Here is a 26,123-nt window from a genome sequence, read left to right as displayed (position 1 = left end):
GTGTCTGTGGGGTCAGGAGGTTGATGGAGTCAGGTGAAAGGTTTTGCAGGGGGCCTAAGGTTCTGAGGATTCCTTGAAGCTCCGCCTGGACATCAGGAATGGGATTACCTTGGCAAACTTTGTATGTGGTGGTGTCTGAAAGCTGACGCAGTCCCTCAGCCACATACTCCCGACGATCAAGTACCACGGTCGTGGAACCCTTGTCCGCCGGAAGAATGACGATGGATCGGTCAGCCTTCAGGTCACGGATAGCCTGGGCTTCAGCAGTGGTGATGTTGGGAGTAGGATTAAGGTTTTTTGAGGAGGACTGAGAGGCAAGGCTGGAAGTCAGAAATTCCTGGAAGGTTTGGAGAGGGTGATTTTGAGGAAGAGGAGGTGGGTCCCACTGTGACGGAGGACGGAACTGTTCCAGGCAGGGTTCAATTTGGATAGTGTCTTCGGGAGTTGGATCATTAGGAATAGGATTAGGATCATTTTTCTTCGTGGCAAAGTGATATTTCCAGCAGAGAGTACGAGTGTAGGACAGTAAATCTTTGACGAGGGCTGTTTGCTTGAATCTGGGAGTGGGGCTGAAGGTGAGGCCTTTGGATAGGACAGAGGTTTCGGATTGGGAGAGAGGTTTGGAGGAAAGGTTAACTTCTGAATTAGGGTGTTGTGGTTCCAGATTGTGTTGATTGGAATTTTGAGGTTTTGGAGGGAGTGGAGCTGGAAGTGGGAGGTTGAGTAAATGGGAGAGACTGGGTTTGTGTGCAATGAGAGGAGGTTGAGGTTTGCTGGAAAGGTTGTGAAGGATGAGTGAGTTGCCTTTCCGGAGGTGGGAAACCAGGAGATTGGATAGTTTTTTAAGGTGAAGGGTGGCATGCTGTTCTAATTTGTGGTTGGCCTGTAGGAGGATGCTCTGAACAGCCGGTGTGGATGTGGGAGAGGAAAGATTAAGGACTTTTATTAAGGATAGGAGTTGACGGGTGTGTTCATTGGCTGAGTTGATGTGTAGGTGAAGGATTAGGTGGGTGAGGGCAATGGATTGTTCAGTTTGGAACTGGTATAGGGACTGATGGAAAGAGTGGTTGCAGCCAGAGATGGGAACTTTAAGTGTGAGGCCTTTGGGGGTAATGCCAAATGTCAGACAAGCGTGAGAAAATAGAATATGGGAGCGTAATCTGGCTAGGGCGAAGGCATGTTTGCGGAGGGAATGTAAATAAAACTTAATGGGGTCGTTGTGGGGGTGTTGTGAAGGTGACATGGTATTAGAAGGTGTAAAGTGTAACATGGGGCTGAAATGAAAATGAAAATAGAAATATATGGGGATAGATAAAGGTGAACTGGAAAGTAACTGGAGATCTGGTGTGAAAAAGTGTTGGTTACAGCTGGGCTATGTTGGACTTGGGTTGGTAGACAACGATGTGCACAAAGGTTAGGTGGTTGTGTTGCCGCCAAAACACGTTAAAGGACGGAGAAATTCGGGAAAATTTCGAAAAAACTGCGTGTAAATGTATTAAAAGGAGTGGTTTTGTGGTGGCCGATTATGAAAATGAAGCTAACAATTGTCCGACGAAGAAATAATGACGTTAAAACCTGTGGGAAAGCGGCTAAAAATTATCAGTGATGTGGGAAAAACGGAAATGGAAATAAAGCGAAAGTTGTTAGAACTAGCCGAAATGGTTGTTTAATAGGTGAAAGGAACTGTTTGTGAACTAGAAACGGTGGATTTTATAGCAGCGGTAGTGTTGAAAGCAGAAAAAATTTTTTTTGGTTATGGTTTGTAAGTGGGAGTATATATAGGCGGGATAAAATTGTATAGTAGATTACGGTAAAAAGGAGAAGGTGAATACAAAGTGAAACTACTGGCAAAAACAGAAAGAGGAAAATAAGACAGCAGAAAAGATTTCGAAATGCAACAGTGACAATAACAAACGTAATTGTTGGGTTCAAATTAATGATATGAATATAATAGAGGGAAACATTTTTCCCACGTGGAATGTTTCCCTCTATTTTTATATAATCCTTATACATTAAACATATTCCTCATCAAACATTAATATATCACATACGTGGGGCCATTTGGCACTTCCATTCTCACAAAACTCCAATAATATTTTCCTCAAATAATCTCTTGTCTCCATCAACTACTTCACAGTAACTTACCTTCGTATATTAACTTAAATATTAACTCATTCTTACATCGTCATTCATTCTGCTACATACCTATGTCATTACTGATGTCAATAGCTATTATCTCCTGTCACTAGAGTGCCTTGAAATAACTAACTAATTGTTGATTCACCTTATAATTTACAATTAACAACCAATGTAACCTGCGTAGACCTCATTCCTATATGAATATCTTTTCTCATTCAGTAAGTGTACTCACCTGGGTTTACATTCTCTTCATAATTATGTGTACAAGTGTAACTGCAGTATATAATTTCCATAAATTAATGTTTGTGTTCTTAGGCTGTATAACTTAATGTTCATGTATTCTGTCCAGATAGTCGTCACACAATTTACATTCATGTACAATTCTCTCGGCCATGTTGGTGTCGTTGTTTAGTGACGCGAGGTCCACTCGGTCTTCTAATTTTTCTATCTTTTCTTTGAGGTGGGTTTGTTCAAGAGCTACCTTTGTGAGCTGTTGGGTAATATTTCCCACTTCTTCAGTCAGATTTTCTTGGGTGGAGCTAGCTGAAGTGTGGGCCTGAGCTAACTCTTCCACACGGGTGTTCACTTCCTGCTGCACATTAACTATTTGAGTTAACTGATTCTCACATCGGGTGATATTGTTTTTTGTTTCATGTGTGAATGTAACCAAAGTTTCTTCCTGTTTAGTGACTCGATCGGACAATATCTCAAATCGTTGGCTGAGCTGTTGAGTGGGGTTATTTAATTCTGTCATCTGTTTTGTCGTTCGTTCAAAATTTTCCCTCATAGTATGGTTTAATATGCCAATTTTCTGACTAACGTCTCGTTTCATGTCTGCAAATAACTCTAATAGTCGGTCCAGTTTGTCAGTTTTCTGTGTCCGATTTGTGTCACATTGCTGAATTTCTCATATTCGGTTCTGACATTGATGTTAACAATGGCACTGACGGTCTAGTCTCGCGTCCATTCCACATTTCGTCATATAAAGTCGCCATCTGTGTATTATCACAAATGTTGTGAGTTTGAGGCAAAATCATTGCATTGATCTGTGAGCTCATCCATGGAGGGAAACGCGGACTTTCTTGTTGGTTGAAAGATGAATCTACTTCACTCAACTCATCTGCCGAAATTATCTCTACCTTACTGCGTTCCATTGTAATAGGATGTATAATTGTAAGTCAAAAAGGGAATAATATTAGTCTGATTAATAAAGATTTGACCCAAATTTAGGTTGAAATATTTTCTTGTCAATGTAAATGATTGCTCTATTGCAAACCATGGTTGAGAAAGATGCAGCAGGGCGGACAAAATTTTTCGTAACAAATGACTGTTTGGCGGTCAAATTCACAATCTTCATATGCTACAACAATACTATAATTACCACAAATTACAATAGAGATAGATAAGAAGAAAACTACAGGATGTGTGGATAGGGAAAAATGGATTCTGCATTTGGCTATTGAATGCTTGAATGAAACATAATTGTGTGACTCACCATTAAATTTTCTGTCCTGCAGCGGCTGGTCAATCTCTTCTGCGTAAATCATATTCATCAAAATATGGATTTTCTTAATACATCTCCATCAGATAATCACCAAAAGCTCTCAAAATAACAGTTTTGCATCAGTATATGCCATGCAAAGAAAAACAAATTGAATTAGTTACAAAAATTCTTTACGATATTGTTGTATGATCATTTGCTTAGGTACAATAAAGTTAGTCTTTTAGTTACCATTTAAACTTCAGGATTTTTGGTTATTCTCTGTTTAAAGTTTCAAATTTGCTCAAAAACAACACATCCGAAAATTGCGTCCTGTCAAGGTTGCCAGTTGTAGTGGTTAATAAAAAAGAAAAAGAAAAAGAAAAGGTTGAAAATGTGGGAAGAAATCGTGAGTAAACGGGGTTTTTTAAAATCGTTAATGACCGTGAAAAAAGGGAAAGAAAGAAATGCAAATTGGACTTCGTATTACAGAAAAGTTATCGGACTTCATGATTCGGAAAAGCTATTGTTGGGGTGGTCCTTGTCATTTCTGAGCAAAATCAAACCAATTTCCACGACAAAAATTATTTAAAGACAGGGGAAAAGAGAGAGAGAGAGAGAGAGAGAGAGAGAGAGAGAGAGAGAGAGAGAGAGAGTAACAAAATGTAACTGACAGGGGGAAATGGCGTAGATAAGAGTTCATTCTTTACCATGTTAACATGTTTTCTTTTGTGCAGCGTCCAGGTCTTCAAAAATCTCCTACTTCATTTCTGTGTGAAAAGTCTGCTCCGAAATCTTGCAATAAGTTTCATCGTCCAGGAATTTCTTATGCATACAAAACCGTCTTGATATTAAATGCAATTTATTTTACTTTGCTTCCCTCCTCCAAATGTCATAACAACTTCCACAATATGTCTACACGTTAATGAGTTTTTTTCGTTTTCATCAGATCACGTCTGCATTAAGCTTACACTCTCGAGAGACAATAGACGGATAGGAAACAAAAAGGGTTACAATTTTAGTATTTTCTCTGCCATCGAGCACTCATACCGCTGCGACGAGGGTAGCGCGGTGAAATTTAAAGTCCCGCTACACACAATAGTGAATGTTGAAGCCATTTCTTTCAAATTCCCAGTAGAGGGCACTTGTACATGTGCACCTACCTGCATTACTGACATCTGCACTTTGTTCGTTATATAATATCTCGTTTTCATTTGACTGCATCTTATAGTAATGTGGGTAAGCTACTATGAAAAGTGTAGTGAAGGCATTATAGTAGTCAAGAGAGACAAAACTAACACCAATCACAGTAATGAAAGTTTATATGCCAACTTGTTTCAGAAATAAGAAATTTGGAACAGTCTGTGATGAAATTAAAGAATCTTGTTTTCGAAAAAACAATTAGTGTGTGAAAGAGAAACCACTAAAATTAGGTCCATACTATAGATTTCAGAGGAGGAGAGCAAGAGTAGTAGTCAAACAATGAATCGTTAGTGGGAAAGGGAGAAAAGTGGTGGTCAAGATGCCTCGGGTAACCTAAAGTTCCACACAGTACACAGTTGGAAATTCGGGATGACAAAAAAGCAGTTATTCAGATAATTTAATTGTGATGGGGTATTGGAATTCTGTAGCAGGAAACAGAATAAAACGAAAAATTGTAGGATAACATGGATTGGGGGAAAGGAGTGGAATAGGGAGCTAACTGATACAATTTAGATTGATGGAAGAAGAATGTAAATGGGGAAGAGACCTTAAGACATCGGAAGATTTCAGATAGGGTACATAATAGTAAGACAGATTTCAAAATGAAATTAGATTAGACAGTGGGACACTAAAAGTTGGAAATGTCTTGTGGTATTTGGGCTGTAAAAGAATTGATGGCAAAATTAGAGGGAATATAAATGAATACAGGCAGTAGCAAGAAAAACATTTCTAAAAAAAAAGAATTTGTTTACATGTAATGAAACACAGTGTTAAGAAATGTCTTCTGAAGAGATTTGTCAGGAGTGTAGCTATGTACGTAAGTGAAATGTAGACACTAAGCAATTCACATTAGAAGAGAAATGTGGTGCTACAGAGTAGATGGTTAGATTAACAGATGAGGAGGCACTGAATCAAACTGAGGAAAAAGAAATGTATGGCACAACTTGAATGAAAGAAGGGACTGGTTGTAAGACACATCCTGAGGCCTCAAGGAGTACCATAAGTGCAACTGCAATTGAGGAGCATCTGTTCAGAGGCCAGACAAATGTGCAGTTCCTGAAGAGAGGCATTTTCAGTAGTCGTAGGGGCACGATCGATCGATCTGACGTCGTAAAATCGGCCAACATGGCCCTACAGAGCGAGGTGGTGCAGTGGTTAGCACACTGGACTCGCATTCTGGAGGACGACGGTTCAATCCCGCGTCTGGTCGTCCTGATTTAGGTTTTCCGTGATTTCCCTAAATCACTTCAGGCAAATGCCGGGATGGTTCCTTCGAAAGGGCACAGCCGAATTCCTTCCCCATCCTTCCCTAATCCGATGAGACCGATGTCCTTGCAGTTTGGTCTCTTTCCCCAAATAACTCAACATGGCCTTGCTATGCCGGTACTGCAGCACATGCAGCTGTACTATTTGATTAAATGATGATGGCATCTGCACGTGTAAAATATTCTGGAGGTAAAATAGTTCCCCATTCGGATCTCTGCACAGAGCCTACTCGGGAAAATGTCATCATTGGGACAAACAAAACCGAAATTCTACTCTCGCTGTGTAATGCTAGGTACCTTAAGCAGGCAGGTAGGTCAGAAAATTAAAAAACAGAAATATATAGTTTGAAGCTAGATATAAGGGTGGAGGGATTACTGAAGTTCAGTGGCAGGAGGAACAAGACTTTGTCACGTCACTAATCCTACCTGTTACGAAATAATCCTTGGCAGTTCTGCAGTTTCACTGGATCACCACCTGAAAATGGTATTTTAGGATTTATCCTTAAAATGAATAGTCAGAAGCTGCTTTTGGCAGTTCAAAATTGGAAGTTTACCAATCCTTAATTGTGTCCTTAACATCCTAATGGCAATGAGTGTCTCACAGTCCCTAATGTTCAGTCGAGTAGTTACTATGGACGTACCCAGAGCTTAACCCCTTAGCATGCAGTGTCGTGTGAGAGATGTAACGTGCCAACCTGGCCAAACATCAACTAGACATATCAGAGACGTGGTAAATTTACCGTGCCAAACAAGCGCATGTTGTACGAGAGATGTCGTCGGTCAGCCCGCGCCAAATGTAAACAGAACATCTCTGACACGTTGCAGAGCAGATGGAGTACACAAGGCATACACGAATTGTTCTTCGCCGCATTCGGACCTGCCGACATTACAAAAATACTCTCACTGTGTTCCCGATGTGTAGCAAACGTGTTCACGAGGAAAGGGAGACATGTGGTGGCATAGCCAACAATGATTTTACAGGATATTTTGACAGCGGCAGTGACAGTGGTAGCAACGTTTTACCTCCTGCACGAAAACGGTGTAAGCGGCTGGTGATCGAAGATGATACTGACAAAGAAGAGCATACCTACCAGCAACAATGACTTGTGGACGTGGCAAAAGAAAGACAATGAACCAACAATCTGGACATATATGGAAATTCCTGGAATAAAGGAAGCAGCTTTATAGCACGTGAGTACAAACGTAAGAGAATTAGACGTTTTCTATGTAATATTTAATAGTACATTTTGGGAAATCATCGTAACTGAGACAAATAGATATGCGCAAGACATACTCAACAATGAACAGAAGAGACGAAAAATAGACCAAAAATGGTCTATCGGCTGTAATGAAGTAAAAATATACATCGTGCTATGTATAATCATGGCTGCAGTAAGGAGACCGTCAATTCAGATGTACTGATCTAGGATGGCCGTTCTAGAAACGTCAATATTTAGGAAGACGATGCCATTCAGGAGATTCCTGCACATCAGTAGATTTCTGCATCTAGCGAATAACAGTTTAGCCGAAAACACAGATAAGCTGTACAAACTAAGGCCAGTCATAGATATGTTCAGTCAAAAATTTAAGGAAGTGTACACAATGTGAGAATATTGCCATTGATGAATCATTAATTAAATTTAAGGGGTGCTTATCCTGCAAACAATTTAACCCATCAAAAGGAGCCAGGTTTTGTATTAAAATTTATAAATTGTGAGAGTCAAGTTCAGGATACTGCTGTGATTTTAAGATATGCACGTGATGCTAATGGTAGTGCCTCTGAAAGTGTAGCTGTAGAACTATCACAGTTGGTATTACACAAAGGGCATACTCTATATTTAGATAACTGGTTTTCTTCACCAAAACTTTTCAAAACTCTCCTCATCAATAAAACTAATGTGATTGGAACAGTGTGCTCAAACAGAAAAAATATGCCCACATACTTTCTGAAGACAAAATTAAAGAAGGTAGAATATACAATGAGGAGTTGTAATGGAATATTGGCACTAAAATGGAAAGATAAACGAGATGTTTACATTCTTTCCACAAAACATTCAACAGTAGAAATGACTGCCACAGACACACCTCTCCGCAATGCGTCTTGGAAACCGAAATGTGTCTCTGAATACAATAGAGGCACGATTGGAATAGATCGCCAAGATCAGATGCTCGCATGCTTCCCTGTGATGAGAAAATGTATGAAAGGATACTGCAAGATATTCTTTTACCTATTTGATGTTGCTTTATTTAGCACGTACATTTTGTATTACAAAATACATTGCGGCAAATGACAGAGCTACGCAGAATATAAGATTCACATTGCAGAATCATTGTTGAAAACGACACCTTTACTGGAATGTAATCGGAAGGGACGATTAGCATCCAGCGATATACCACAAAGACTGCACACGCAACATTGGGCACATTTTCCCAAACATATTGATCCAACACCATCAAAAGTAAATCCTGTGAGAGCTTGTGTAGTGTGCAGAAAGCATAAATGACGCAGCGAAACATGGGAATGCAAAAAGTGCAGGATTGCATTACATGTACCAGGTTGTTTTGAATGATATCATACAATCGAAGACTATTAAATTTGTGTACACGTAATTGTGAAGACGTTGCGTTTGAAAATATGTTTGCCAACGTACTAACGTAAGAGGTCCCAGAATGTTTTGAACAAAATATTATAGTCTTAGATCATCGCATTGTTGTGAATATTATATTAAGATGTATTTCATCAATGTATGTTTGCTTATAAAGGGAAATAAAATGTTTGTGAATATATCGTTGCGTTTGAGACAATGAATGTTTCGTTTCCAATGGGCAACTAATGGTCATTGTTTATTATACCTGTAGAAATGTCACGTTACTGGTGTCTCACACGTACTTACAAATCCCAAGGGTGTCTGCACGACTTCGGACACCACAATACGTAGTGCACCGCAGCCTTAGCGTGTGTAAGCGCCGGGAATCGTAAGGCGCATCCGTACCTTGCAGCCCCTTACGGCTCACGGTAACGGAACTTAAATCGTAAGGCAAATGGTTAATAGTTCTTGTCTTGCCAGAAAAGAAGAGCACACAGTACAGATGAAGTTATAAATAGTTGCTTCATGTGCAGTTTTGTAAATACAACACATGACAATTAGTATAACCACCAACATTCCTCATACACATTTTAATAAAGACAACAGCTCTTGTCTATAAGGTATACCTACTTAGTCTTGAGGAGATATTGCCTCAGCTGCTTAGTTTTATGTTCTATTTCTGAAGAGGGCTTTCACACTCTAAGAGCAGGCCACTTAAACTTATCAGCCCATTGAGGGGTCGGCAGAAGACTGTCTCCTCCCCTGCCCAGACTGGGCTGCGGTCGTGTGGGCTCAGTGGCCCAGCCCAGCCGCCACCCTACCTGCTCTGCTACTCTTCTCCCCACCCTCTCACAAATTCTCTTTGACTTTTTCATCTTGTGTCTGTCTGTGCTGCTCTTGCCCAGTCCATGTTCATAGCCTTTCTGAGTGGGATACCTCTGGCAAGTGGCAGGGCGTGGGTAATGTATGTACCCTCATTGCAATCTGTTTTCGGGGACTTCCTGCTGCTCTTTCGATATGGCATCTCACCGGCCCCTCTTCTTATATCCCCTTTCTTTCACCTTCTTCTTCTTTTTAAATATATCTAACCTTTTGCCCTTTGCTAGACTTCGGGGTTTTCTTCCCCTAGGTTTTGCACGGTGTATCCTCTCCTCCTGTCTCCTTCGTCGTCGGTTGTGGTTGTTTGGTTCTCTCTTCTTGCTTCTTTACGCACTCGGCAAATCCTCAGGGTCGTATGTTCAAGGAAGTGGGGAAGCGGAACATCTTACGATCTTTTCGAAATTGTGATACACAACAAAACATTAAGAACTTCCAATTTATAGCTTTCGTTAGAGTACAGCAGGAAACGAAAAAAAGTGTCACTGTGTTGACAAAAGTGAAAACATTGATGTGAAATTGTAGTTTCTACAGTTGGTCGTCTACTGAAATGAGACACAACACATGAATTGTCTTTTCATGTAGCTGTAGTTTGTTGAGGTCCTGATTTGGCTGAAATCAATCACTGTCTCTCGGAACTCGATCACAATTACTACCTGTGTGTGTGTGTGTGTGTGTGTGTGTGTGTGTGTGTGTCTGGTATTTTCAACTTACAACTCTGTTCCAGCTACACGTAACCCAAGACTGTTGTTACATTGCTATGCAACCATACAATCAAATCTAATTCCCGAAATTTGCCTTTTCTCTCATGAATTGATTGTCTTTTGTAATAGTTAATTAAGTCAGTTCAGAATCGTATGCTTTCTCGAAATTGGTAATAATTCTTTGTTTTAAGTGAAGTCTACATTGATGCTGTAGCACGATCCCTTGTAACATATATCGCACCTTTGCTGGTAAAGTCTGCAAGATGTGACCTTTATTTGGACGGCTAGCATATTCCTTTTTGTTTCCCCCTCTTTCTTCATTTTATCACTCAAAGGACTCAATTAATTGATTGATTGATTGATTGATTAATCAATTAATTAAAATTGCCCTCTACGCAATCAGTTAGGACCAAACCACAAAATTCACTTATCGCCCAGCAGAGTAACTTGATAGTGCTAACATCTGTCTTTATCAAAGAACAAATATACTCCTTCATTGTCAAGTCTATGTCAAATCACTATAATATCACTGTGAATACGATATAATAGTCATATGATTTTTACTCAAAGATGATGTGACTCACCAAACGAAAGCGCCGGCAGGTTGATACACACAAACATACACACAAAATTCAAGCTTTCGCAACCAACGGTTGCTTCATCAGAAAAGAGAGGAGGAGAGGGAAAGACAAAAGGATGTGGGTTTTAAGGGAGCGGGTAAGGAGTCATTCCAATCTCGGGAGCGGAAAGACGTACCTTAGGGGGGAAAAAGGGACAGGCACACACACACACACACACACACACACACACACACACACACACACACACACACACACACACAATCTGTCTGCACATACACAGACACAAGCAGGTAAGTCTTTCCGCTCCCAGGATTGGAATGACTCCTTACCCTCCCCCTTAAAACCCACATCCTTTCGTCTTTCCCTCTCCTTCCCTCTTTCCTGATGAAGCAACCGTTGGTTGCGAAAGCTTGAATTTTGGAATGTTTCTCTCTATATAAAAATTAGATTCAGCGTGACGTCGCGCATTAACACTTGCTGTTACTCTGCCAACCCAACATGACACTACGGTTTTCTGGGAATCGAAACTTCGCTGTTAAATTACTTTTGGAGCATTTCTTTCTTTTACCATGATTGACACCTTATGTAAGGTTACAACGGTAAGCCATCTCTGATCTACAGTCATGTAGACCTATATTTTCAAGGAAAAAAAGAGACTGATTACCTAGTAGTTTGGTTCCTTTAATCATCCAGCCACTCAGTCTTGATGAAACAAATCTAAATTTTGTCACTAATGTGCCCTGAAGCTAAATTGAACAACAGCAGAGACAATATCAGCTCTGTATGCTGCTGGTAGCAAGCCTGTGTGGAAGCCAAAGTAAAATAAACTGAAATGGTGCGAACTTTGACCTTACGTGAAGATACTGTTAAACTTATTTAATTTATAATAGTTTATAAATTCCGTAGGTAAGAATTTTTGTATTTCACTGGCAAACATAATAATAATAATAATTATAATTAATTATTATTATTATTATTATTATTATTATTCTTAACCTTTCTCAGACATTATGTCTGGTTAAAAATGGAAAGTGACGCGGACCTTGATCAAGCGTGACTCCCTTTTAACTGTACGGTATATGTTACATTGCATTTAGGAACTTTCGGGTAATTGAACATGTATCAATAATTACAGATTTCTGTAGTTGTATGTATACGTTTGGGTGTAGCTGTATTGCGTTGATGTACTGGTGGATATTGTGTGGTATGACTCCTGTAGTTGATAGTACAATTGGTATAATGTCAACTTTATCCTGGTGCCACATGTCCCTGACTTCCTCAGCCAGTTAGATGTATTTTTCAATTTTTTTTCTCCTGTTTTCTTCTGTATATTTGTTGTATTGGGTATGGATATTTCGATTAGTTGTGTTAATTTCTTCTTTTTATTGGTGAGTATGATGTCAGGTTTGTTATGTGGTGGTGTTTTATGTGTTATAATGGTTCTGTTCCAGTATAATTTGTATTCATCATTCTCCAGTACATTTTGTGGTGCATACTTGTATGTGGGAACGTCTTGTTTTATTAGTTTATGTTGTATGGCAAGTTGTTGATGTATTATTTTTGCTACATTGTCATGTCTTCTGGTGTATTATGTATTTACTAGTATTTTACATCCACTTGTGATGTGGTCTACTGTTTCTATTTGTTGTTTGCAAAGTCTGCATTTATCTGTTGTTGTATTGGGATCTTTAATAATATGTTTGCTGTAATATCTGGTGTTTATTGTTTGATCCTGTATTGCAATCGTGAATCCTTCCATCTCACTGTATATATTGCCTTTTCTTATCCATGTGTTGGATGCGTCTTGATCGATGTGTGGCTGTGCTAGATGATACGGGTGCTTGCCATGTAGTGTTTTCTTTTTCCAATTTACTTCCTTTGTATCTGTTGATGTTATGTGATCTAAAGGGTTGTAGAAGTGGTTATGAAATTGCAGTGGTATAGCCGATGTATTTATATGAGTGATTGCTATGTGTATTTTGCTAGTTTCTGCTCTTTCTAGAAAGAGTTTTCTTAAATTGTCTACCTGTCCATAATATAGGTTTTTTATATCGATAAATCCCCTTCCTCCTTCCTTTCTGCTTAATGTGAATCTTACTGTTGCTGAATGTATGTGATGTATTCTATATTTGTGGCATTGTGATTGTGTAAGTGTATTGAGTGCTTCTAGGTCTGTGTTACTCCATTTCACTACTCCAAATGAGTAGGTCAGTATTGGTATAGCATAATTATTTATAGCTTTTGTCTTGTTTCTTGCTGTCAATTCTGTTTTCAGTATTTTTGTTAGTCTTTGTCTATATTTTTCTTTTAGTTCTTCTTTATTTTTTGTATTATCTATACCTATTTTTTGTCTGTATCCTAGATATTTACAGGCATCTGTTTTTTCCATCGCTTCTATGCAGTCGCTGTGGTTATCCTATATGTAATCTTCTTGTTTAGTGTGTTTTCCCTTTAACTATGCTATTTTTCTTACATTTGTCTGTTTCAAAAGCCATATTTATATCATTGCTGAATACTTCTGTTATCTTTAGTAATTGGTTGAGTTGTTGATTTGTTGGTGCCAGTAGTTTTAGATCATCCATGTACACCAAATGTGTGATTTTGTGTTGGTATGTTCCAGTAATATTATATCCATAATTTGTATTATTTAGCATGTTGGATAGTGGGTTCAGATCAAGGCAGAACCAGAAAGGACTTAATGAGTCTCCTTGGTATATTCCACGCTTAATCTGTATTGGCTGTGATGTGATATTATTTGAATTTCTTTGGATATTAAGTGTGGTTTTCCAATTTTTCATTACTATGTTTAGGAACTGCATCAATTTAGAATCTACTTTGTATATTTCCAATATTTGTAGTAACCATGAGTGGGGTACACTATCAAAAGCTTTTTGGTAATCAATGTATGCATAGTGTAGCGACCTTTGTTTAGTTTTAGCTTGATATGTCACCTCTGCATCTATTATCAGGTGCTCTTTCCATCCTTGTGCTCCTTTGCAACAGTCTTTTTGTTCTTCATTTATAATGTTGTTCTGTGTTACATGTGTCATTAATTTCTGTGTAATGACTGAAGTTAATATTTTGTATATTGTTGGTAGGCATGTTATGGGACAATATTTAGCTGGGTTTGCTGTGTCTGCTTGATCTTTAGGTTTCAGATAAGTTATTCCATGTGTAAGTGTATCAGGGACTGTGTATGGGTCTGCATTGTAACTGTTAAATAATTTAGTTGGATGTGAATGTGTTGAGGTGAATTTCTTTAGCCAGAAATTTGCTATTTTATCTTTTCTAGGGGCTTTCCAATTGTGCGTGGAATTAATTGCTCGGGTGGCCTCATGTTGCAAAATTATCACTTCAGGCATTTGTGGTATCATCTTGTATGTGCGCTTGTATCCACCGTGCATGTCTGTTATGTTGTACTGGGTTTTACCGTATGTTGCTCCAGAAGTGTTCCATGTCTGTTATGTGTGGTGGATTGTCTATTTCAATGTGTGTGTTATCTATTGTCTGGTAAAATTTCTTTTGGTTTGTGTTGAATGTTTGGTTTTGTTTCCTTCTGTTTTCACTTTTTTTGTGTCTTCTAAGTCGTTTGGCCAATGCTTGTAATTTCTGCTTCTTTTCATCTAATTGCTCTATCGCTTCTTGTTGTGAGATTTTACCTAACCTTTTTCGTTTGTCTGATATTTCATTTCTTATAAATTGTGTTAGCTGTCCGACGTCTCTTCTCAGTTTTTGTATTCTGATCTGTAGCCTGTGTTGCCATGCTGGTTTTGTGGGTTTCTTCTGTGTGTTTGTTGGTTCTGATCTCCAAGGGGTTTATTATTATTATTATTATTATTATTATTATTATTATTATTAATTTATATATTATTTCTCATGAGCAGCATCTATTAGAATATGCAGTACTAAATTGTGCTTAAGCAGTTGGGACTCTCGGGTTTATGACCATGAGATCCATATTGTGTATTGAAATTTAGTTATTAATAATTTGGTAATTTTAATTAGGTATTCCTGCTCATGAATCGCGCAATCAAAAGTATATCAACAGATCCCAGAAATTTACAGCAATTTAGCTCTAATTGGCATGTACGAAATTTAACTTTTGATTGCCACCATTCCTGATTAAACCAATGGTTTCATCACCGAAACGAGGCCAACAACTGAAGTGATTATAGTAACTTTTTGTAGGGATTTGTTTCTACAAACGTGAAAATTTGTATAACATTTGATTAATGTAGGAACATCGCAGTTTTGAAAAGAAAATTAGCAAACATTTTGTATAGACCTAAATACATGAAATAGGACTGCCTACAAACACGATTATGGGAGTCAACCTGCTTTTTCACGGCTTCTCCTCAGGTGAGTGAAGGGTTATAAATACAGAATCGAACAGGGCTAATGCAGGATAAGGTCTAAAAATGAATAAGAAAACAAGAATGTGGATAAGCTGCTATGAACAGCACAGTGAACACACTGTCACAGCCAAGATGGGCACAAAGCCAACACCCATCACAATAATACAAATTTATATACCAACTATCTCTGCAGATTCAAGATAAGTATGAGATAAAAGACATAACGTAATAGTTGACAGAGATGAAAATTTGTGATGGAGTGGAATTTGGTAGTAGAAATAGGAAAAAAAAAGAAAAATACTAGGTTTATGTGGGCTGGGGAGAATGGAATGAAGTAGGAAGCCACCTGGTAAAATTTTACAAAGAGCGTAATTTAATCATTGCTAACACTTGGTTTAGGCCGGCCGCGGTGGCCGTGCGGTTCTAGGCGCTGCAGTCCGGAACCGCGGGACTGCTACGGTCACAGGTTCGAATCCTGCCTCGGGCATGGATGAGTGTGATGGCCTTAGGTTAGTTAGGTTTAAGTAGTTCTAAGTTCTAGGGGACTGATGACCTAAGATGTTAAGTCCCATAGTGCTCAGAGCCATTTGAACCATTTTGAACACTTGGTTTAAGAATCGTGAGAAAGAGATGTATACTTGAAAGAGACCTGGAGTCATGGGAATTTTCCAGATTGATTATGTAATTGTGAGATGGGGATTTCGGAACCAGATCTGAAACTATAATACGTTTTAAGGGGCACAATTTGAGGTTATCAGTAGCAGATTGAAACTGACAAAATTGCAAAAATCTAAGATATTAAGGAGATGGGGCCTGGATAAACAGAAAGAATCAGAGGCTGTTGTGACTTTCAGTGGGAGCATTAGGCCGATAATTGGCAGGAATGGGAGAAAAGAATACAGTAGATGATGAACAGGTAGCCACAAGAGATGAAACAGTGAACTTAGCAGAGGATCAAATAGCTAAAAAGATAAGGCCTATTAGCTATCACTTGATATCACAAGATAAATTGAATCTAATTGATGAAATTAGAAAATATAAAAGTACTTGAAATGAAGCAGCTGAAAAGGAAATACAAACATCTAAAAAGTGACATTCACAGGAAGTGCAAAATGGCAAATCGAGAATGGCTAGAAGGCAAGTATAAGAATATAGAAGCGTACACCACAAGGAGGGGAAAAAGGGAAAGCTGAAAGGTGGAAGGAGTACAGGGGATATGAACCTGAAGGCAGTATTATAGAAAGGGAAGAGGATGTAGAAGATGAGATGGGAGATGTGAGACTGCAAAAAGAATTGACAGAGAACCAAAAGATGTAAGCTAAACTAAGGCTCCTGGAGTAGAGAACATTCTATCAGAACTGCTGATGTCCCTGGGAGAGCCAACTACGACAAATCTCTCCTATCTCCTGTGCAAGATGTATGAGACAGGTGAAATATCCTTATTGTCAGATGTCAAACAGAACGTAATTATTTAAATTCCAAAGAAAGCCAGTGCCAGCAGATGTAAATTTTACCTATTTATCAGTTTAATAAGTTATGTTAGCAAAATACTAACATGAATGAAACGACTGGCATAAGCTGGCCTCTAGGAAGAACAGTTTGACTTCTGGAGAAATTTCGGAACAAGAGGCAATACTGACCCTAAGATTCTTCTTGGGAGATGGGTTAATGAAAGGCAGACCCACATTAATAGCATTTATAGACTTAGAGAAAGCTTTTGACTATGTCGACAGGAGTCCTCTTCAAAATTATGAAGGTAGCGAGGGTAAAATATAGGGAGCGAAAGTTTGTTTACAATTTGTACAGAAAATGGAAGGCAATTGTAAGAATTGAGGGGAAAGGGAAGCAGTGGTTGAGAAGGGACATCGTCAATGCTATTCAATCTGTACATTGATCGTGCAGTAATGGAAACAACGTCAAAATTTGGAAAAGGAATTAAAGTTCAGAGGAAAGAAATAAAATCCTTGAGGTTTGCTAATGACATTCTGGTAGAGGCAGCAAATGACTTGGAAGACCATTTGAACAGACTGGACAGCATTGCAAAGGAGAATGTAACAGTAACATTAACAGAAGCAAAACAAGGGAATTGGAATGTGGTCAAATCTGGTGATGCTGAAGGGATTACATTAGGAAGTGAGACTCTTAGAGTAGTAGATGAGTTTTGCTATTTGGGCAATAAAATAACTGATGATGGCAAAAGTAGATAGGATATAAAATGTATAATAGCAATGGCATGAAAGGTATTTCTGAGGCCGAGAAATCTGTCAACATCAAATATAAATTTAAGTGTTACAAAGTCTTCCTGAAAGTATTTGTCTGGAGTGCAACTGTGTACCCAAGTGAAACATGGTCAGCAAGCAGTTCAAACAAGAAAATAGCTTTTGAAATGGGGTGGTGCAGAATAATGCTGAAGATTAGATGGGGAGGTAATGTGGCCAATGAGGTGTTACTGATTAAAGTTGAGGAGAAAATAAATTTGTGGCATAACTTGACTAAAAGATAGGATTAGTTGAGACGACACATTCTAAAGAGCTGGCATTTTTTTGCACCTTGTGCTGATCGTCTGTGACATCTTCCGGGATTCACACCCCTTTTTTTGGGGCGGAAGGGGGGGGGGGGGAGGAGGAGGAGGAGGAGGAGGAGGAGGAGGAGGAGGAGGAGGAGGAGGAGGAGGGGGGGGGGGGGCAGAATAAGTGAAGTCATCATATTCAAAGACTGCTTATTAGGTGTCTGCTTCCACAGTTCTTGTGTGTGTGTGTGTGTGTGTGTGTGTGTGTGTGTGTGTGTGTGTGTGTGTGTGTGTGTGTTTCACTGATGTAGGCTGCGGCCAAAAGCTGTTAATTGTGCTTGTCTACTGCTTGACATGTCTCTTTTTATGTTAAGTAGTAATCTTCCTTTTCCTACATTGTTGATATTTCTACCAGGAGTTTTCACTGCTTAACTTAAGACACCAATAGATTCACTATTACAGGTGACTAATTTAGTTTCATGTATTGCTGTAGTGCTGTTATTGCTGATCATTGATGTCTTTTGTTATTTTTAGAATCACATTCGCTGCTGTACGGACTGTTTGTGTTCATAATTGCGGTTTTCGTTGTCATTTACGTCATCACAATATTCTGTGCTGGGATTTTTGGTAGAAACTTCAGTGTCGGGAATAAGCACATCTCACTCGGAATGAAAGGCAGCGCTGAACCGCACACTGAGAGGATGCAGGCACTACTGGAACCTGCTGCACAAAATCAGGTACGGTATACAAGCTTTTTCTTCCACCTCCCTACCATTTGAGGTAGGTCAAATTGAGAAATTCTTGTTTATTAATAAGTAAAGCAACTGATTTCCTGCAAAGGAAATATGGGGGTGTACATAAAGTCCGGGAACAGTTTATTTATTGCACAAGAACCAAACATTGTACAGATATCATACGTATGTCATTTTGAAGAGAAACCCCGGAAGCTTTTTTTTTCCTCCCTCCCCCACAGTGTAGTTTGGTAATTTGCCGATAGTCGGCGCTAGTCGAAAACGTGGTGAGTTCAGGTGCGGAGCAAGCTTTGTGTGTTGGAGTTTGACGAAAACAATTGTGCTACAGCTGTTAAAGGGATGTGTAGAACAAAGTCCGGTACAGAGCCACTAACAAGGAAAGCCATTTATTGCCTCTACCACGTGATGTAGCAGAGCTCCGGGAGAGAATACGGGAAGTGATTGCTACAGTCGATGATACCGTGTTGGGATGAGTATGACAAGAATTCGCTTACTGTATTGACATCTGCCAGGTCACTCACGGTTTGCATATCGAATGTTTGTAAAAAAAAGCTTTGAATTTCTGTTCAAAATGCAATATGTATGACACCTGTACAATGTTTAGTTCTTGTCCAATAAATAATTGAAAGTGTTCCCGAACTTTATGTACAGCTTGTATATACTTCGCATTTTCCAGTGCTTTAATACTAGTGTTAAATCTGACCTGGTGCAAATTTTATCAATGTCAGAGCAAAGTATTTATAAACAAGAGAAATATTTAGGTGAAAAAGTAAACAATCAATTAAGTGTTAAAGTTGAGTGTCTCCCTCATACCTCGACAGAAGCCTTTCTGCTAAAACGCAGCTCTCCACTTAGACGTTGTGTACCACAGTACGTTTCACGGGGAGAGCTGAGTGGGTGGCAGCTTATTTCTAACAGAAATACTCCATGTGACAAAAGCAGTGAAGCACCATCACTGGTGTAGATTCGTTCACCAATTTGGTTGGGAAAGTCATCAGAAAGTCATTGTATCCTCTCCTGAGGTGAGGTGGTTCACAACTGTCATAACTGGTCCTAGATATCCTGAATACTGGTGCACAGGTGCAGCTAACACCTGAGCTGCTCCCAGGCATGTTCTACCAGGGACAGGTGTGGAGATCTCACTAGCTGTGAGGGTAACACAGCATCAAACACATTTTGTGGAGGTGTGTGCCGTGTGTGGGTGTGCGCAGTCCTGTCGAAAAATGGCATCACAATACTGTCACGTCGGAGGTAACACGTGAGGACGTGGCACGTACTTGATGTATCTTTGAGCTGTCAGAGTTCCCTTAATCACTACAAACTGTGATCTAAAATCGTACCAGATTGCCCCCTTCATGATGAGGAGTAACACCGTCATACCTCGGAAACATTCGAAGAACCTTCCACCAGGTGGTGGTGGTGTTGGTGTTGGTGTTGTTGGTTACATTAAAGAATAGGATGATTTCAGGAGGGTATACATAGGCGATGACAGGTATCAGTATATGTCCGAAAACTGATTTGAGTGGCTCGAGGAAAAGCAAAAGTGATAGGGAACTAAATTTGAGTGAAAGTGAATTGCTTAAGGTAGTGCAATTGTAGTGTATTATGAAGTATTAATACACTCCTGGAAATGGAAAAAAGAACACATTGACACCGGTGTGTCAGACCCACCATACTTGCTCCAGACACTGCGAGAGGGCTGTACAAGCAATGATCACACGCACGGCACAGCGGACACATCAGGAACCGCGGTGTTGGCCGTCGAATGGCGCTAGCTGCGCAGCATTTGTGCACCGCCGCCGTCAGTGTCAGCCAGTTTGCCGTGGCATACGGAGCTCCATCGCAGTCTTTAACACTGGTAGCATGCCGCGATGGCGTGGACGTGAACCGTATGTGCAGTTGACGGACTTTGAGCGAGGGCGTATAGTGGGCATGCGGGAGGCAGGGCGACGTACCGCCGAATTGCTCAACACGTGGGGCGTGAGGTCTCCACAGTACATCGATGTTGTCGCCAGTGGTCGGCGGAAGGTGCACGTGCCCGTCGACCCGGGACCGGACCGCAGCGACGCACGGATGCACGCCAAGACCGTAGGATCCTACGCAGTGCCGTAGGGGAGCGCACCGCCACTTCCCAGCAAATTAGGGACACTGTTGCTCCTGGGGTATCGGCGAGGACCATTCGCAACCGTCTCCATGAAGCTGGGCTACGGTCCCGCACACCGTTAGGCCGTCTTCCGCTCACGCCCCAACATCGTGCAGCCCGCCTCCAGTGGTGTCGCGACAGGCGTGAATGGAGGGACGAATGGAGACGTGTCGTCTTCAGCGATGAGAGTCGCTTCTGCCTTGGTGCCAATGATGGTCGTATGCGTGTTTGGCGCCGTGCAGGTGAGCGCCACAATCAGGACTGCATACGACCGAGGCACACAGGGCCAACACCCGGCATCATGGTGTGGGGAGCGATCTCCTACACTGGCCGTACACCACTGGTGATCGTCGAGGGGACACTGAATAGTGCACGGTACATCCAAACCGTCATCGAACCCATCGTTCTACCATTCCTAGACCGGCAAGGGCACCTGCTGTTCCAACAGGACAATGCACGTCCGCATGTATCCCGTGCCACCCAACGTGCTCTAGAAGGTGTAAGTCAACTACCCTGGCCAGCAAGATCTCCGGATCTGTCCCCCATTGAGCATGTTTGGGACTGGATGAAGCGTCGTCTCACGCGGTCTGCACGTCCAGCACGAACGCTGGTCCAACTGAGGCGCCAGGTGGAAATGGCATGGCAAGCCGTTCCACAGGACTACATCCAGCATCTCTACGATCGTCTCCATGGGAGAATAGCAGCCTGCATTGCTGCGAAAGGTGGATATACACTGTACTAGTGCCGACATTGTGCATGCTCTGTTGCCTGTGTCTATGTGCCTGTGGTTCTGTCAGTGTGATCATGTGATGTATCTGACCCCAGGAATGTGTCAATAAAGTTTCCCCTTCCTGGGACAATGAATTCACGGTGTTCTTATTTCAATTTCCAGGAGTGTATTTAACAGAATGCCAAAACGTAGTTCCTGCCAGTGGTAAATTGACAAAAGAAGGAAACAGAAAGAACAGAAAAGAAGTGAAAAAGATGAGGGGGAAGCGTGTTTATCTTCACAATGGAAGAAAATGAACAAATTCAGACAAAACTTAACAGATGAACAAGGAGATGAAATCAGAGAAGAAAAGAGAGTGAAACTCTTGGCAAGCAGTTTTAGAGATACTGCTGAAAAAACGAGGTTACAAACTGAACTCGGCAGTTACAGTAAATGAAATTTGTCAACTATTTCTGACAGCAATAAATACTCCACCTGGAGTGTTCCAGGTTGGCTTGGGCTGTGTGGTGGTTTGTTACACTCCCTCACTCACCAAACACCACAATAAGTTGCCACCTGAACACTCGTGTGAGTGTTGCTTGCTGAATATTCAGTCCCCATTAAGTGTCTCTAACTGGGGTCCAGATTGTCTGTGCCCTGAATCAGTGTGCCTTCTTCCTTCGTCTTGGCACACAGGCTGCAGGTAAAGCTGCTACAAATTCTTCTCATTCTTTCACTCCACTACATAAATAAGACGATAGATGCAATTCACTGTCATTATCTTCAAAATTACAACTCCGTACACGATAAATGATCACAGCTACCCGGAAACCCGCGACCCTACGGTGCGAGTTGAGGAATCGGCAGCCTACGCGGTCGAAGAACTACCCGAGCCTCCAATTCGGACCCTTCGCTCCACACTCTAGGGGAGGACCGCGGTCCATTCTGTCAGCGGAGCTACAAGTAGTGAGCTTCGTCACCATCTGGGAAGCAAAACTGGCAGTCTTGAATACTTCAGCTATCTGCCCGAAACTAGAATCACTCCCTGTCCAAAGTTATACGTGATGTCGGTACAGACAAGAGACACCCCCTGCCGTTAGCTGCACCCCGTGCTCTTCACGGCATCTGGAAGCACCCGTCCCACGTCTGGAATGACTCCTTCCCCTCCTTCGTAGACGTATCCCTAAGAGGGCCTCATTTCGTGCCTAATGTCAGAGTTTCCAGCTACCGGTAATACCACCCTCTGCGAATGCCTAGACCTCGAAGGCCGAAAGGCTTCCTCCGGAAAGGGGTGAGCGACTTCATCTGGCTTGGGGACTTCAACTGCAGATAGCGTGTGAAACCTGTCGGTCAGACGAACCGGGGAGGCCCTCCGATTGGGACACTTGGAAAGACCACGGGTGAGGGGATCGGTGTTAGTGTGGGCAGGACCCAAATGGGGAGCACGTGTCTCGTGCTGGCTGTCCCTCGGATCTCCCCCCCCCTCCCCCCCACCACACACCACACACACAAAACACACACACACACACACACACACACACCACACACACACACACACACACACACACACACACACACACACACACGACTATTCGTTGGCAACAGCCTCGAGCTGTGTGACTGGAGCCGACACTGTGAAGGGTCACCATCTCGGCTCTCATCTGAACACAGCAGTCACACTTCCTACCTGTAGTAAAGACAGTCTGATAAATACAAAGACATGCACAAAGTATAGGAGTTGAAGCTAAAGAAAAGTGATGAAATATAAGGTAAGTTACTTTTGATGAGAAGCTGTGTCAACTCTGCTGCAGCTACGAGAGCTACCTCTCGACCGACACACCTTTGGGACAGCTCTGATGCTACTTCAGTGCTTAGACATTTCTGTGTGTGTTCTCTCTGCAGGGAACTCTTCAGTCAAACTACAGAGCATGTCCGATATTCCGTAGATTCACATTTTGTTCGTTACACGACAGTGTGATCTATGAAGAATCCCTTCAGGAAGTTGAAGAATGGGGCATCCACCTGGGCATCTCTCTTGTGGGCAGATGGAATGAGATTGGTTTTAAAAGGCTGTTGTTGGCAGAAACTTTGAGATTCCTGTGCAAAATATCTTTGGTTGTCCAGAAAGATGTTAATGTGCAAGCACAAAACCTGTTATGAAATTCTAAAACAATTCCTGTAATTGTATGCATCTTGCCTTTGTTGAGCGATTTCAGTTGTTTTGCTGTCGTGTCTCTTGAAAGCTCTCATTTTGGTGTTTGTGATGATTGAAAGGAGGAACCATCATCACCTTTTCATATATATTTGGGAATAGCTGTTTGAAACTGCATATCCCAATAGTATATGATCCTTTAAGGGGACAGAAATTGAATTTTACTCTTGTGTGGTATGTCCTCAATTTTCTGTTATCAGCTGAAAGTCGTTCAGTAAGTGCATTTGCATTGTAACAGCAAATCAAGAAAAGGAACAGGGAATTTCAGTGCTTGCATTTTATATCACAACTACTCTTATTTCACTTTGCATTGTTGAGCACTCCACATATTCATCATAATCACATCATTTGCAAAAGAAGAAATTTCAAACAAATTGCTGCTGATATTAATAAAATACTAATTCTGCATTTTTTATATAGTAGTTCATGATTATTCTATTCTTGTTGCAGGTGGTTGGAAAACTAAGCACTGAAATGGCGGTCATTAACCGTGGACATTCTCCTCAACCAGTGATACAGATAATTCATAATTATCCCATTAAACATGTTGATGAGCCTGTTGTTGGAAGTGATTGTCAAATTAAGCAAGCTGCTTCTGAGAAAAACATAAACAATAGTGAACTGAAATCGGTAGATTCTGTGGAAGAAGCTCACAAAATTTCTGAGATAACACTAGGCAGTTCTAGTACAGAAGGTGAAACCTCAAAGACATGCGAGTCAAAAGACAAAGAGAAGTAAGTAAATTCTGTATAAAAATTTAAGTCTACTGTCCTGTATGTGTGACTGTATTGTTACCCAAATGGTGTAGATCACCCTAAAACAGTCCAAAAGTGCCTCCACAAAAGCCACTATCAACAGGATGTTGCATTTCAGGCTAAAATTTCAGATACTTTAGAGTTGAAAGAACTTTCTGAAATGCATCAAATTGCATTGGCCGACATTGGTATTGGTTCATGTCCGAAGCCTTTCAGTTTTAATTGTGGAGTTGAAGCATATCTTTGTGCTATGTAAGTTTTATAAGAAGTTGTTCACTAAATGAATCGGAGAAATTGTTGTATGCAATTTAACACAGAGTGCTAAATTATTATTATTATAAGAAAGGTGTATTCACATTAGTACTTATTAACAAAATTGGAGGAAAGTCTGTCTGACGAGATACTTTTATTCCATAAATAAATGCATTGTTATCTCTTATATCAGTTAAAATAGAAGCTTTTTAATGTTTTCTTTCATATTCATAAAATAAATTCAACTGCAATGTTTGAAATTTGTTACTTCTCATATAGAAATTTGTGTATTTTGTGTTCTTAATAGTATTGGAAGCAGGTGCATTTCTTATTGATGTCACTTATACCATTTGGTGTGCTCTTGGTGATTGTTAATCATGGAAAATTTGTAATTTTTTTTTTTACTATAAGCAGCTGTAATAATGGACACTGAAATGCAACGAATCAGATTAATATATAACACAGTCAGATGATAGTATGTAAGTTTGTTATAACTTTTTAATTTGTTTACATGTATTTTTTTATTCATCTCAAAGTAAGCATGAAACTGTCTTGCATCAAAGGAGAAAACTGAGACAGGATTGCTGGCCAGTCCTTGCCTGTAGTAGATGAGATGTATAGTAAGAGGGCGACACTGTCTAGCTCTCAGAAGTTGTAGTTCCTTTGTAAAACACTAGTAAAGCACATGACAAAGGTAAGATCTCATTTCATGTAAACACTGGCACTTCTCTCTCCTTGTTCCTTTTTGCATATTCATAGATGTGTGAACAGAAATCCCTGTCAACCAAATTATACTTTGTATATCTAAAAACAAAGATGATGTGACTTACCGAACGAAAGCGCTGGCAGGTCGATAGACCCACAAACACACACACACACAAAATTCAAGCTTTCGCAACAAACTGTTGCCTCATCGGAAATACTATAACAAAATATTGTTACAAATTAATGTATAAATTGTAAATAACTGAAGTCGCATCACCAATTTGAAATGTATGCCTTTTGTGTTATTTTTTGTACAATAAATTTATTTACATTACTCTGACTTCATTTCATTTACGGCATGTCATTCTCAGTGAATCTTTTTATACTTGCCTGTGATTGGAAGGCATCCAGATTTGAAAAGATTTGGCTCAGAAGTCTTTGTGCAGATCATTTTTGTTCCTGGTATTTTATGTATGAACTGAGCTGTTTGTTGGAAAAAAAGAGATATATTATTTAGGACAAATTTCATTAAGGAGTAAATATACTGAGAGGCAGTAGTTAGCATACCCAGTTCTTTGAAGAGGTTTCTACAGGACGTCCATGAATTTACTCAACAAATAATACGTATTACACGCTTTTGGATTCTGAGAACTTTTGTTTGACTTGAAGAGTTACCCCAAAATATTATACCATATGACATTATGGAATGAAAGCAGGCAAAGAAAGCAAGCTTTTTCATTTTTATGTCGCCTATGTCAGCTAACACTCGAATTGCAGATACAGATTTGTTAAGGCATTTCTGCAGTTCTGTGGTGTGCTCCTCCCAATTGAATTTATTATCAAGTTGTAATCCCAGGAATTTAAGACTGTCAACCTCTTCTATCTGCTCTTCTTC

At 40.3% G+C, this 26,123-nt stretch overlaps 1 protein-coding gene across 1 annotated transcript in view; it reads left to right on the top strand.

The window, feature by feature from the left end:
- LOC126237517 (uncharacterized) overlaps positions 1–24,710 on the top strand; it is a 213,678-nt gene extending 188,968 nt beyond the window's left edge. Inside the window, exons 7-8 of the mRNA XM_049947687.1 lie at positions 18,235–18,437; positions 23,967–24,710. Coding sequence (XP_049803644.1) covers positions 18,235–18,437; positions 23,967–24,254 — 491 coding nt within the window. The 3' untranslated portion in view covers positions 24,255–24,710. The remainder of the gene's footprint in view (positions 1–18,234; positions 18,438–23,966) is intronic.
- Positions 24,711–26,123: the final 1,413 nt, after the last annotated feature.

Source organism: Schistocerca nitens, chromosome 2 (assembly GCF_023898315.1).
Source record: "Schistocerca nitens isolate TAMUIC-IGC-003100 chromosome 2, iqSchNite1.1, whole genome shotgun sequence".
In the NCBI taxonomy this organism is placed as follows: domain Eukaryota; kingdom Metazoa; phylum Arthropoda; class Insecta; order Orthoptera; family Acrididae; genus Schistocerca; species Schistocerca nitens.
The sequence above is the reverse complement of the archived record's forward strand: the minus strand, read 5'-3'. Positions and strand labels throughout refer to the sequence as shown.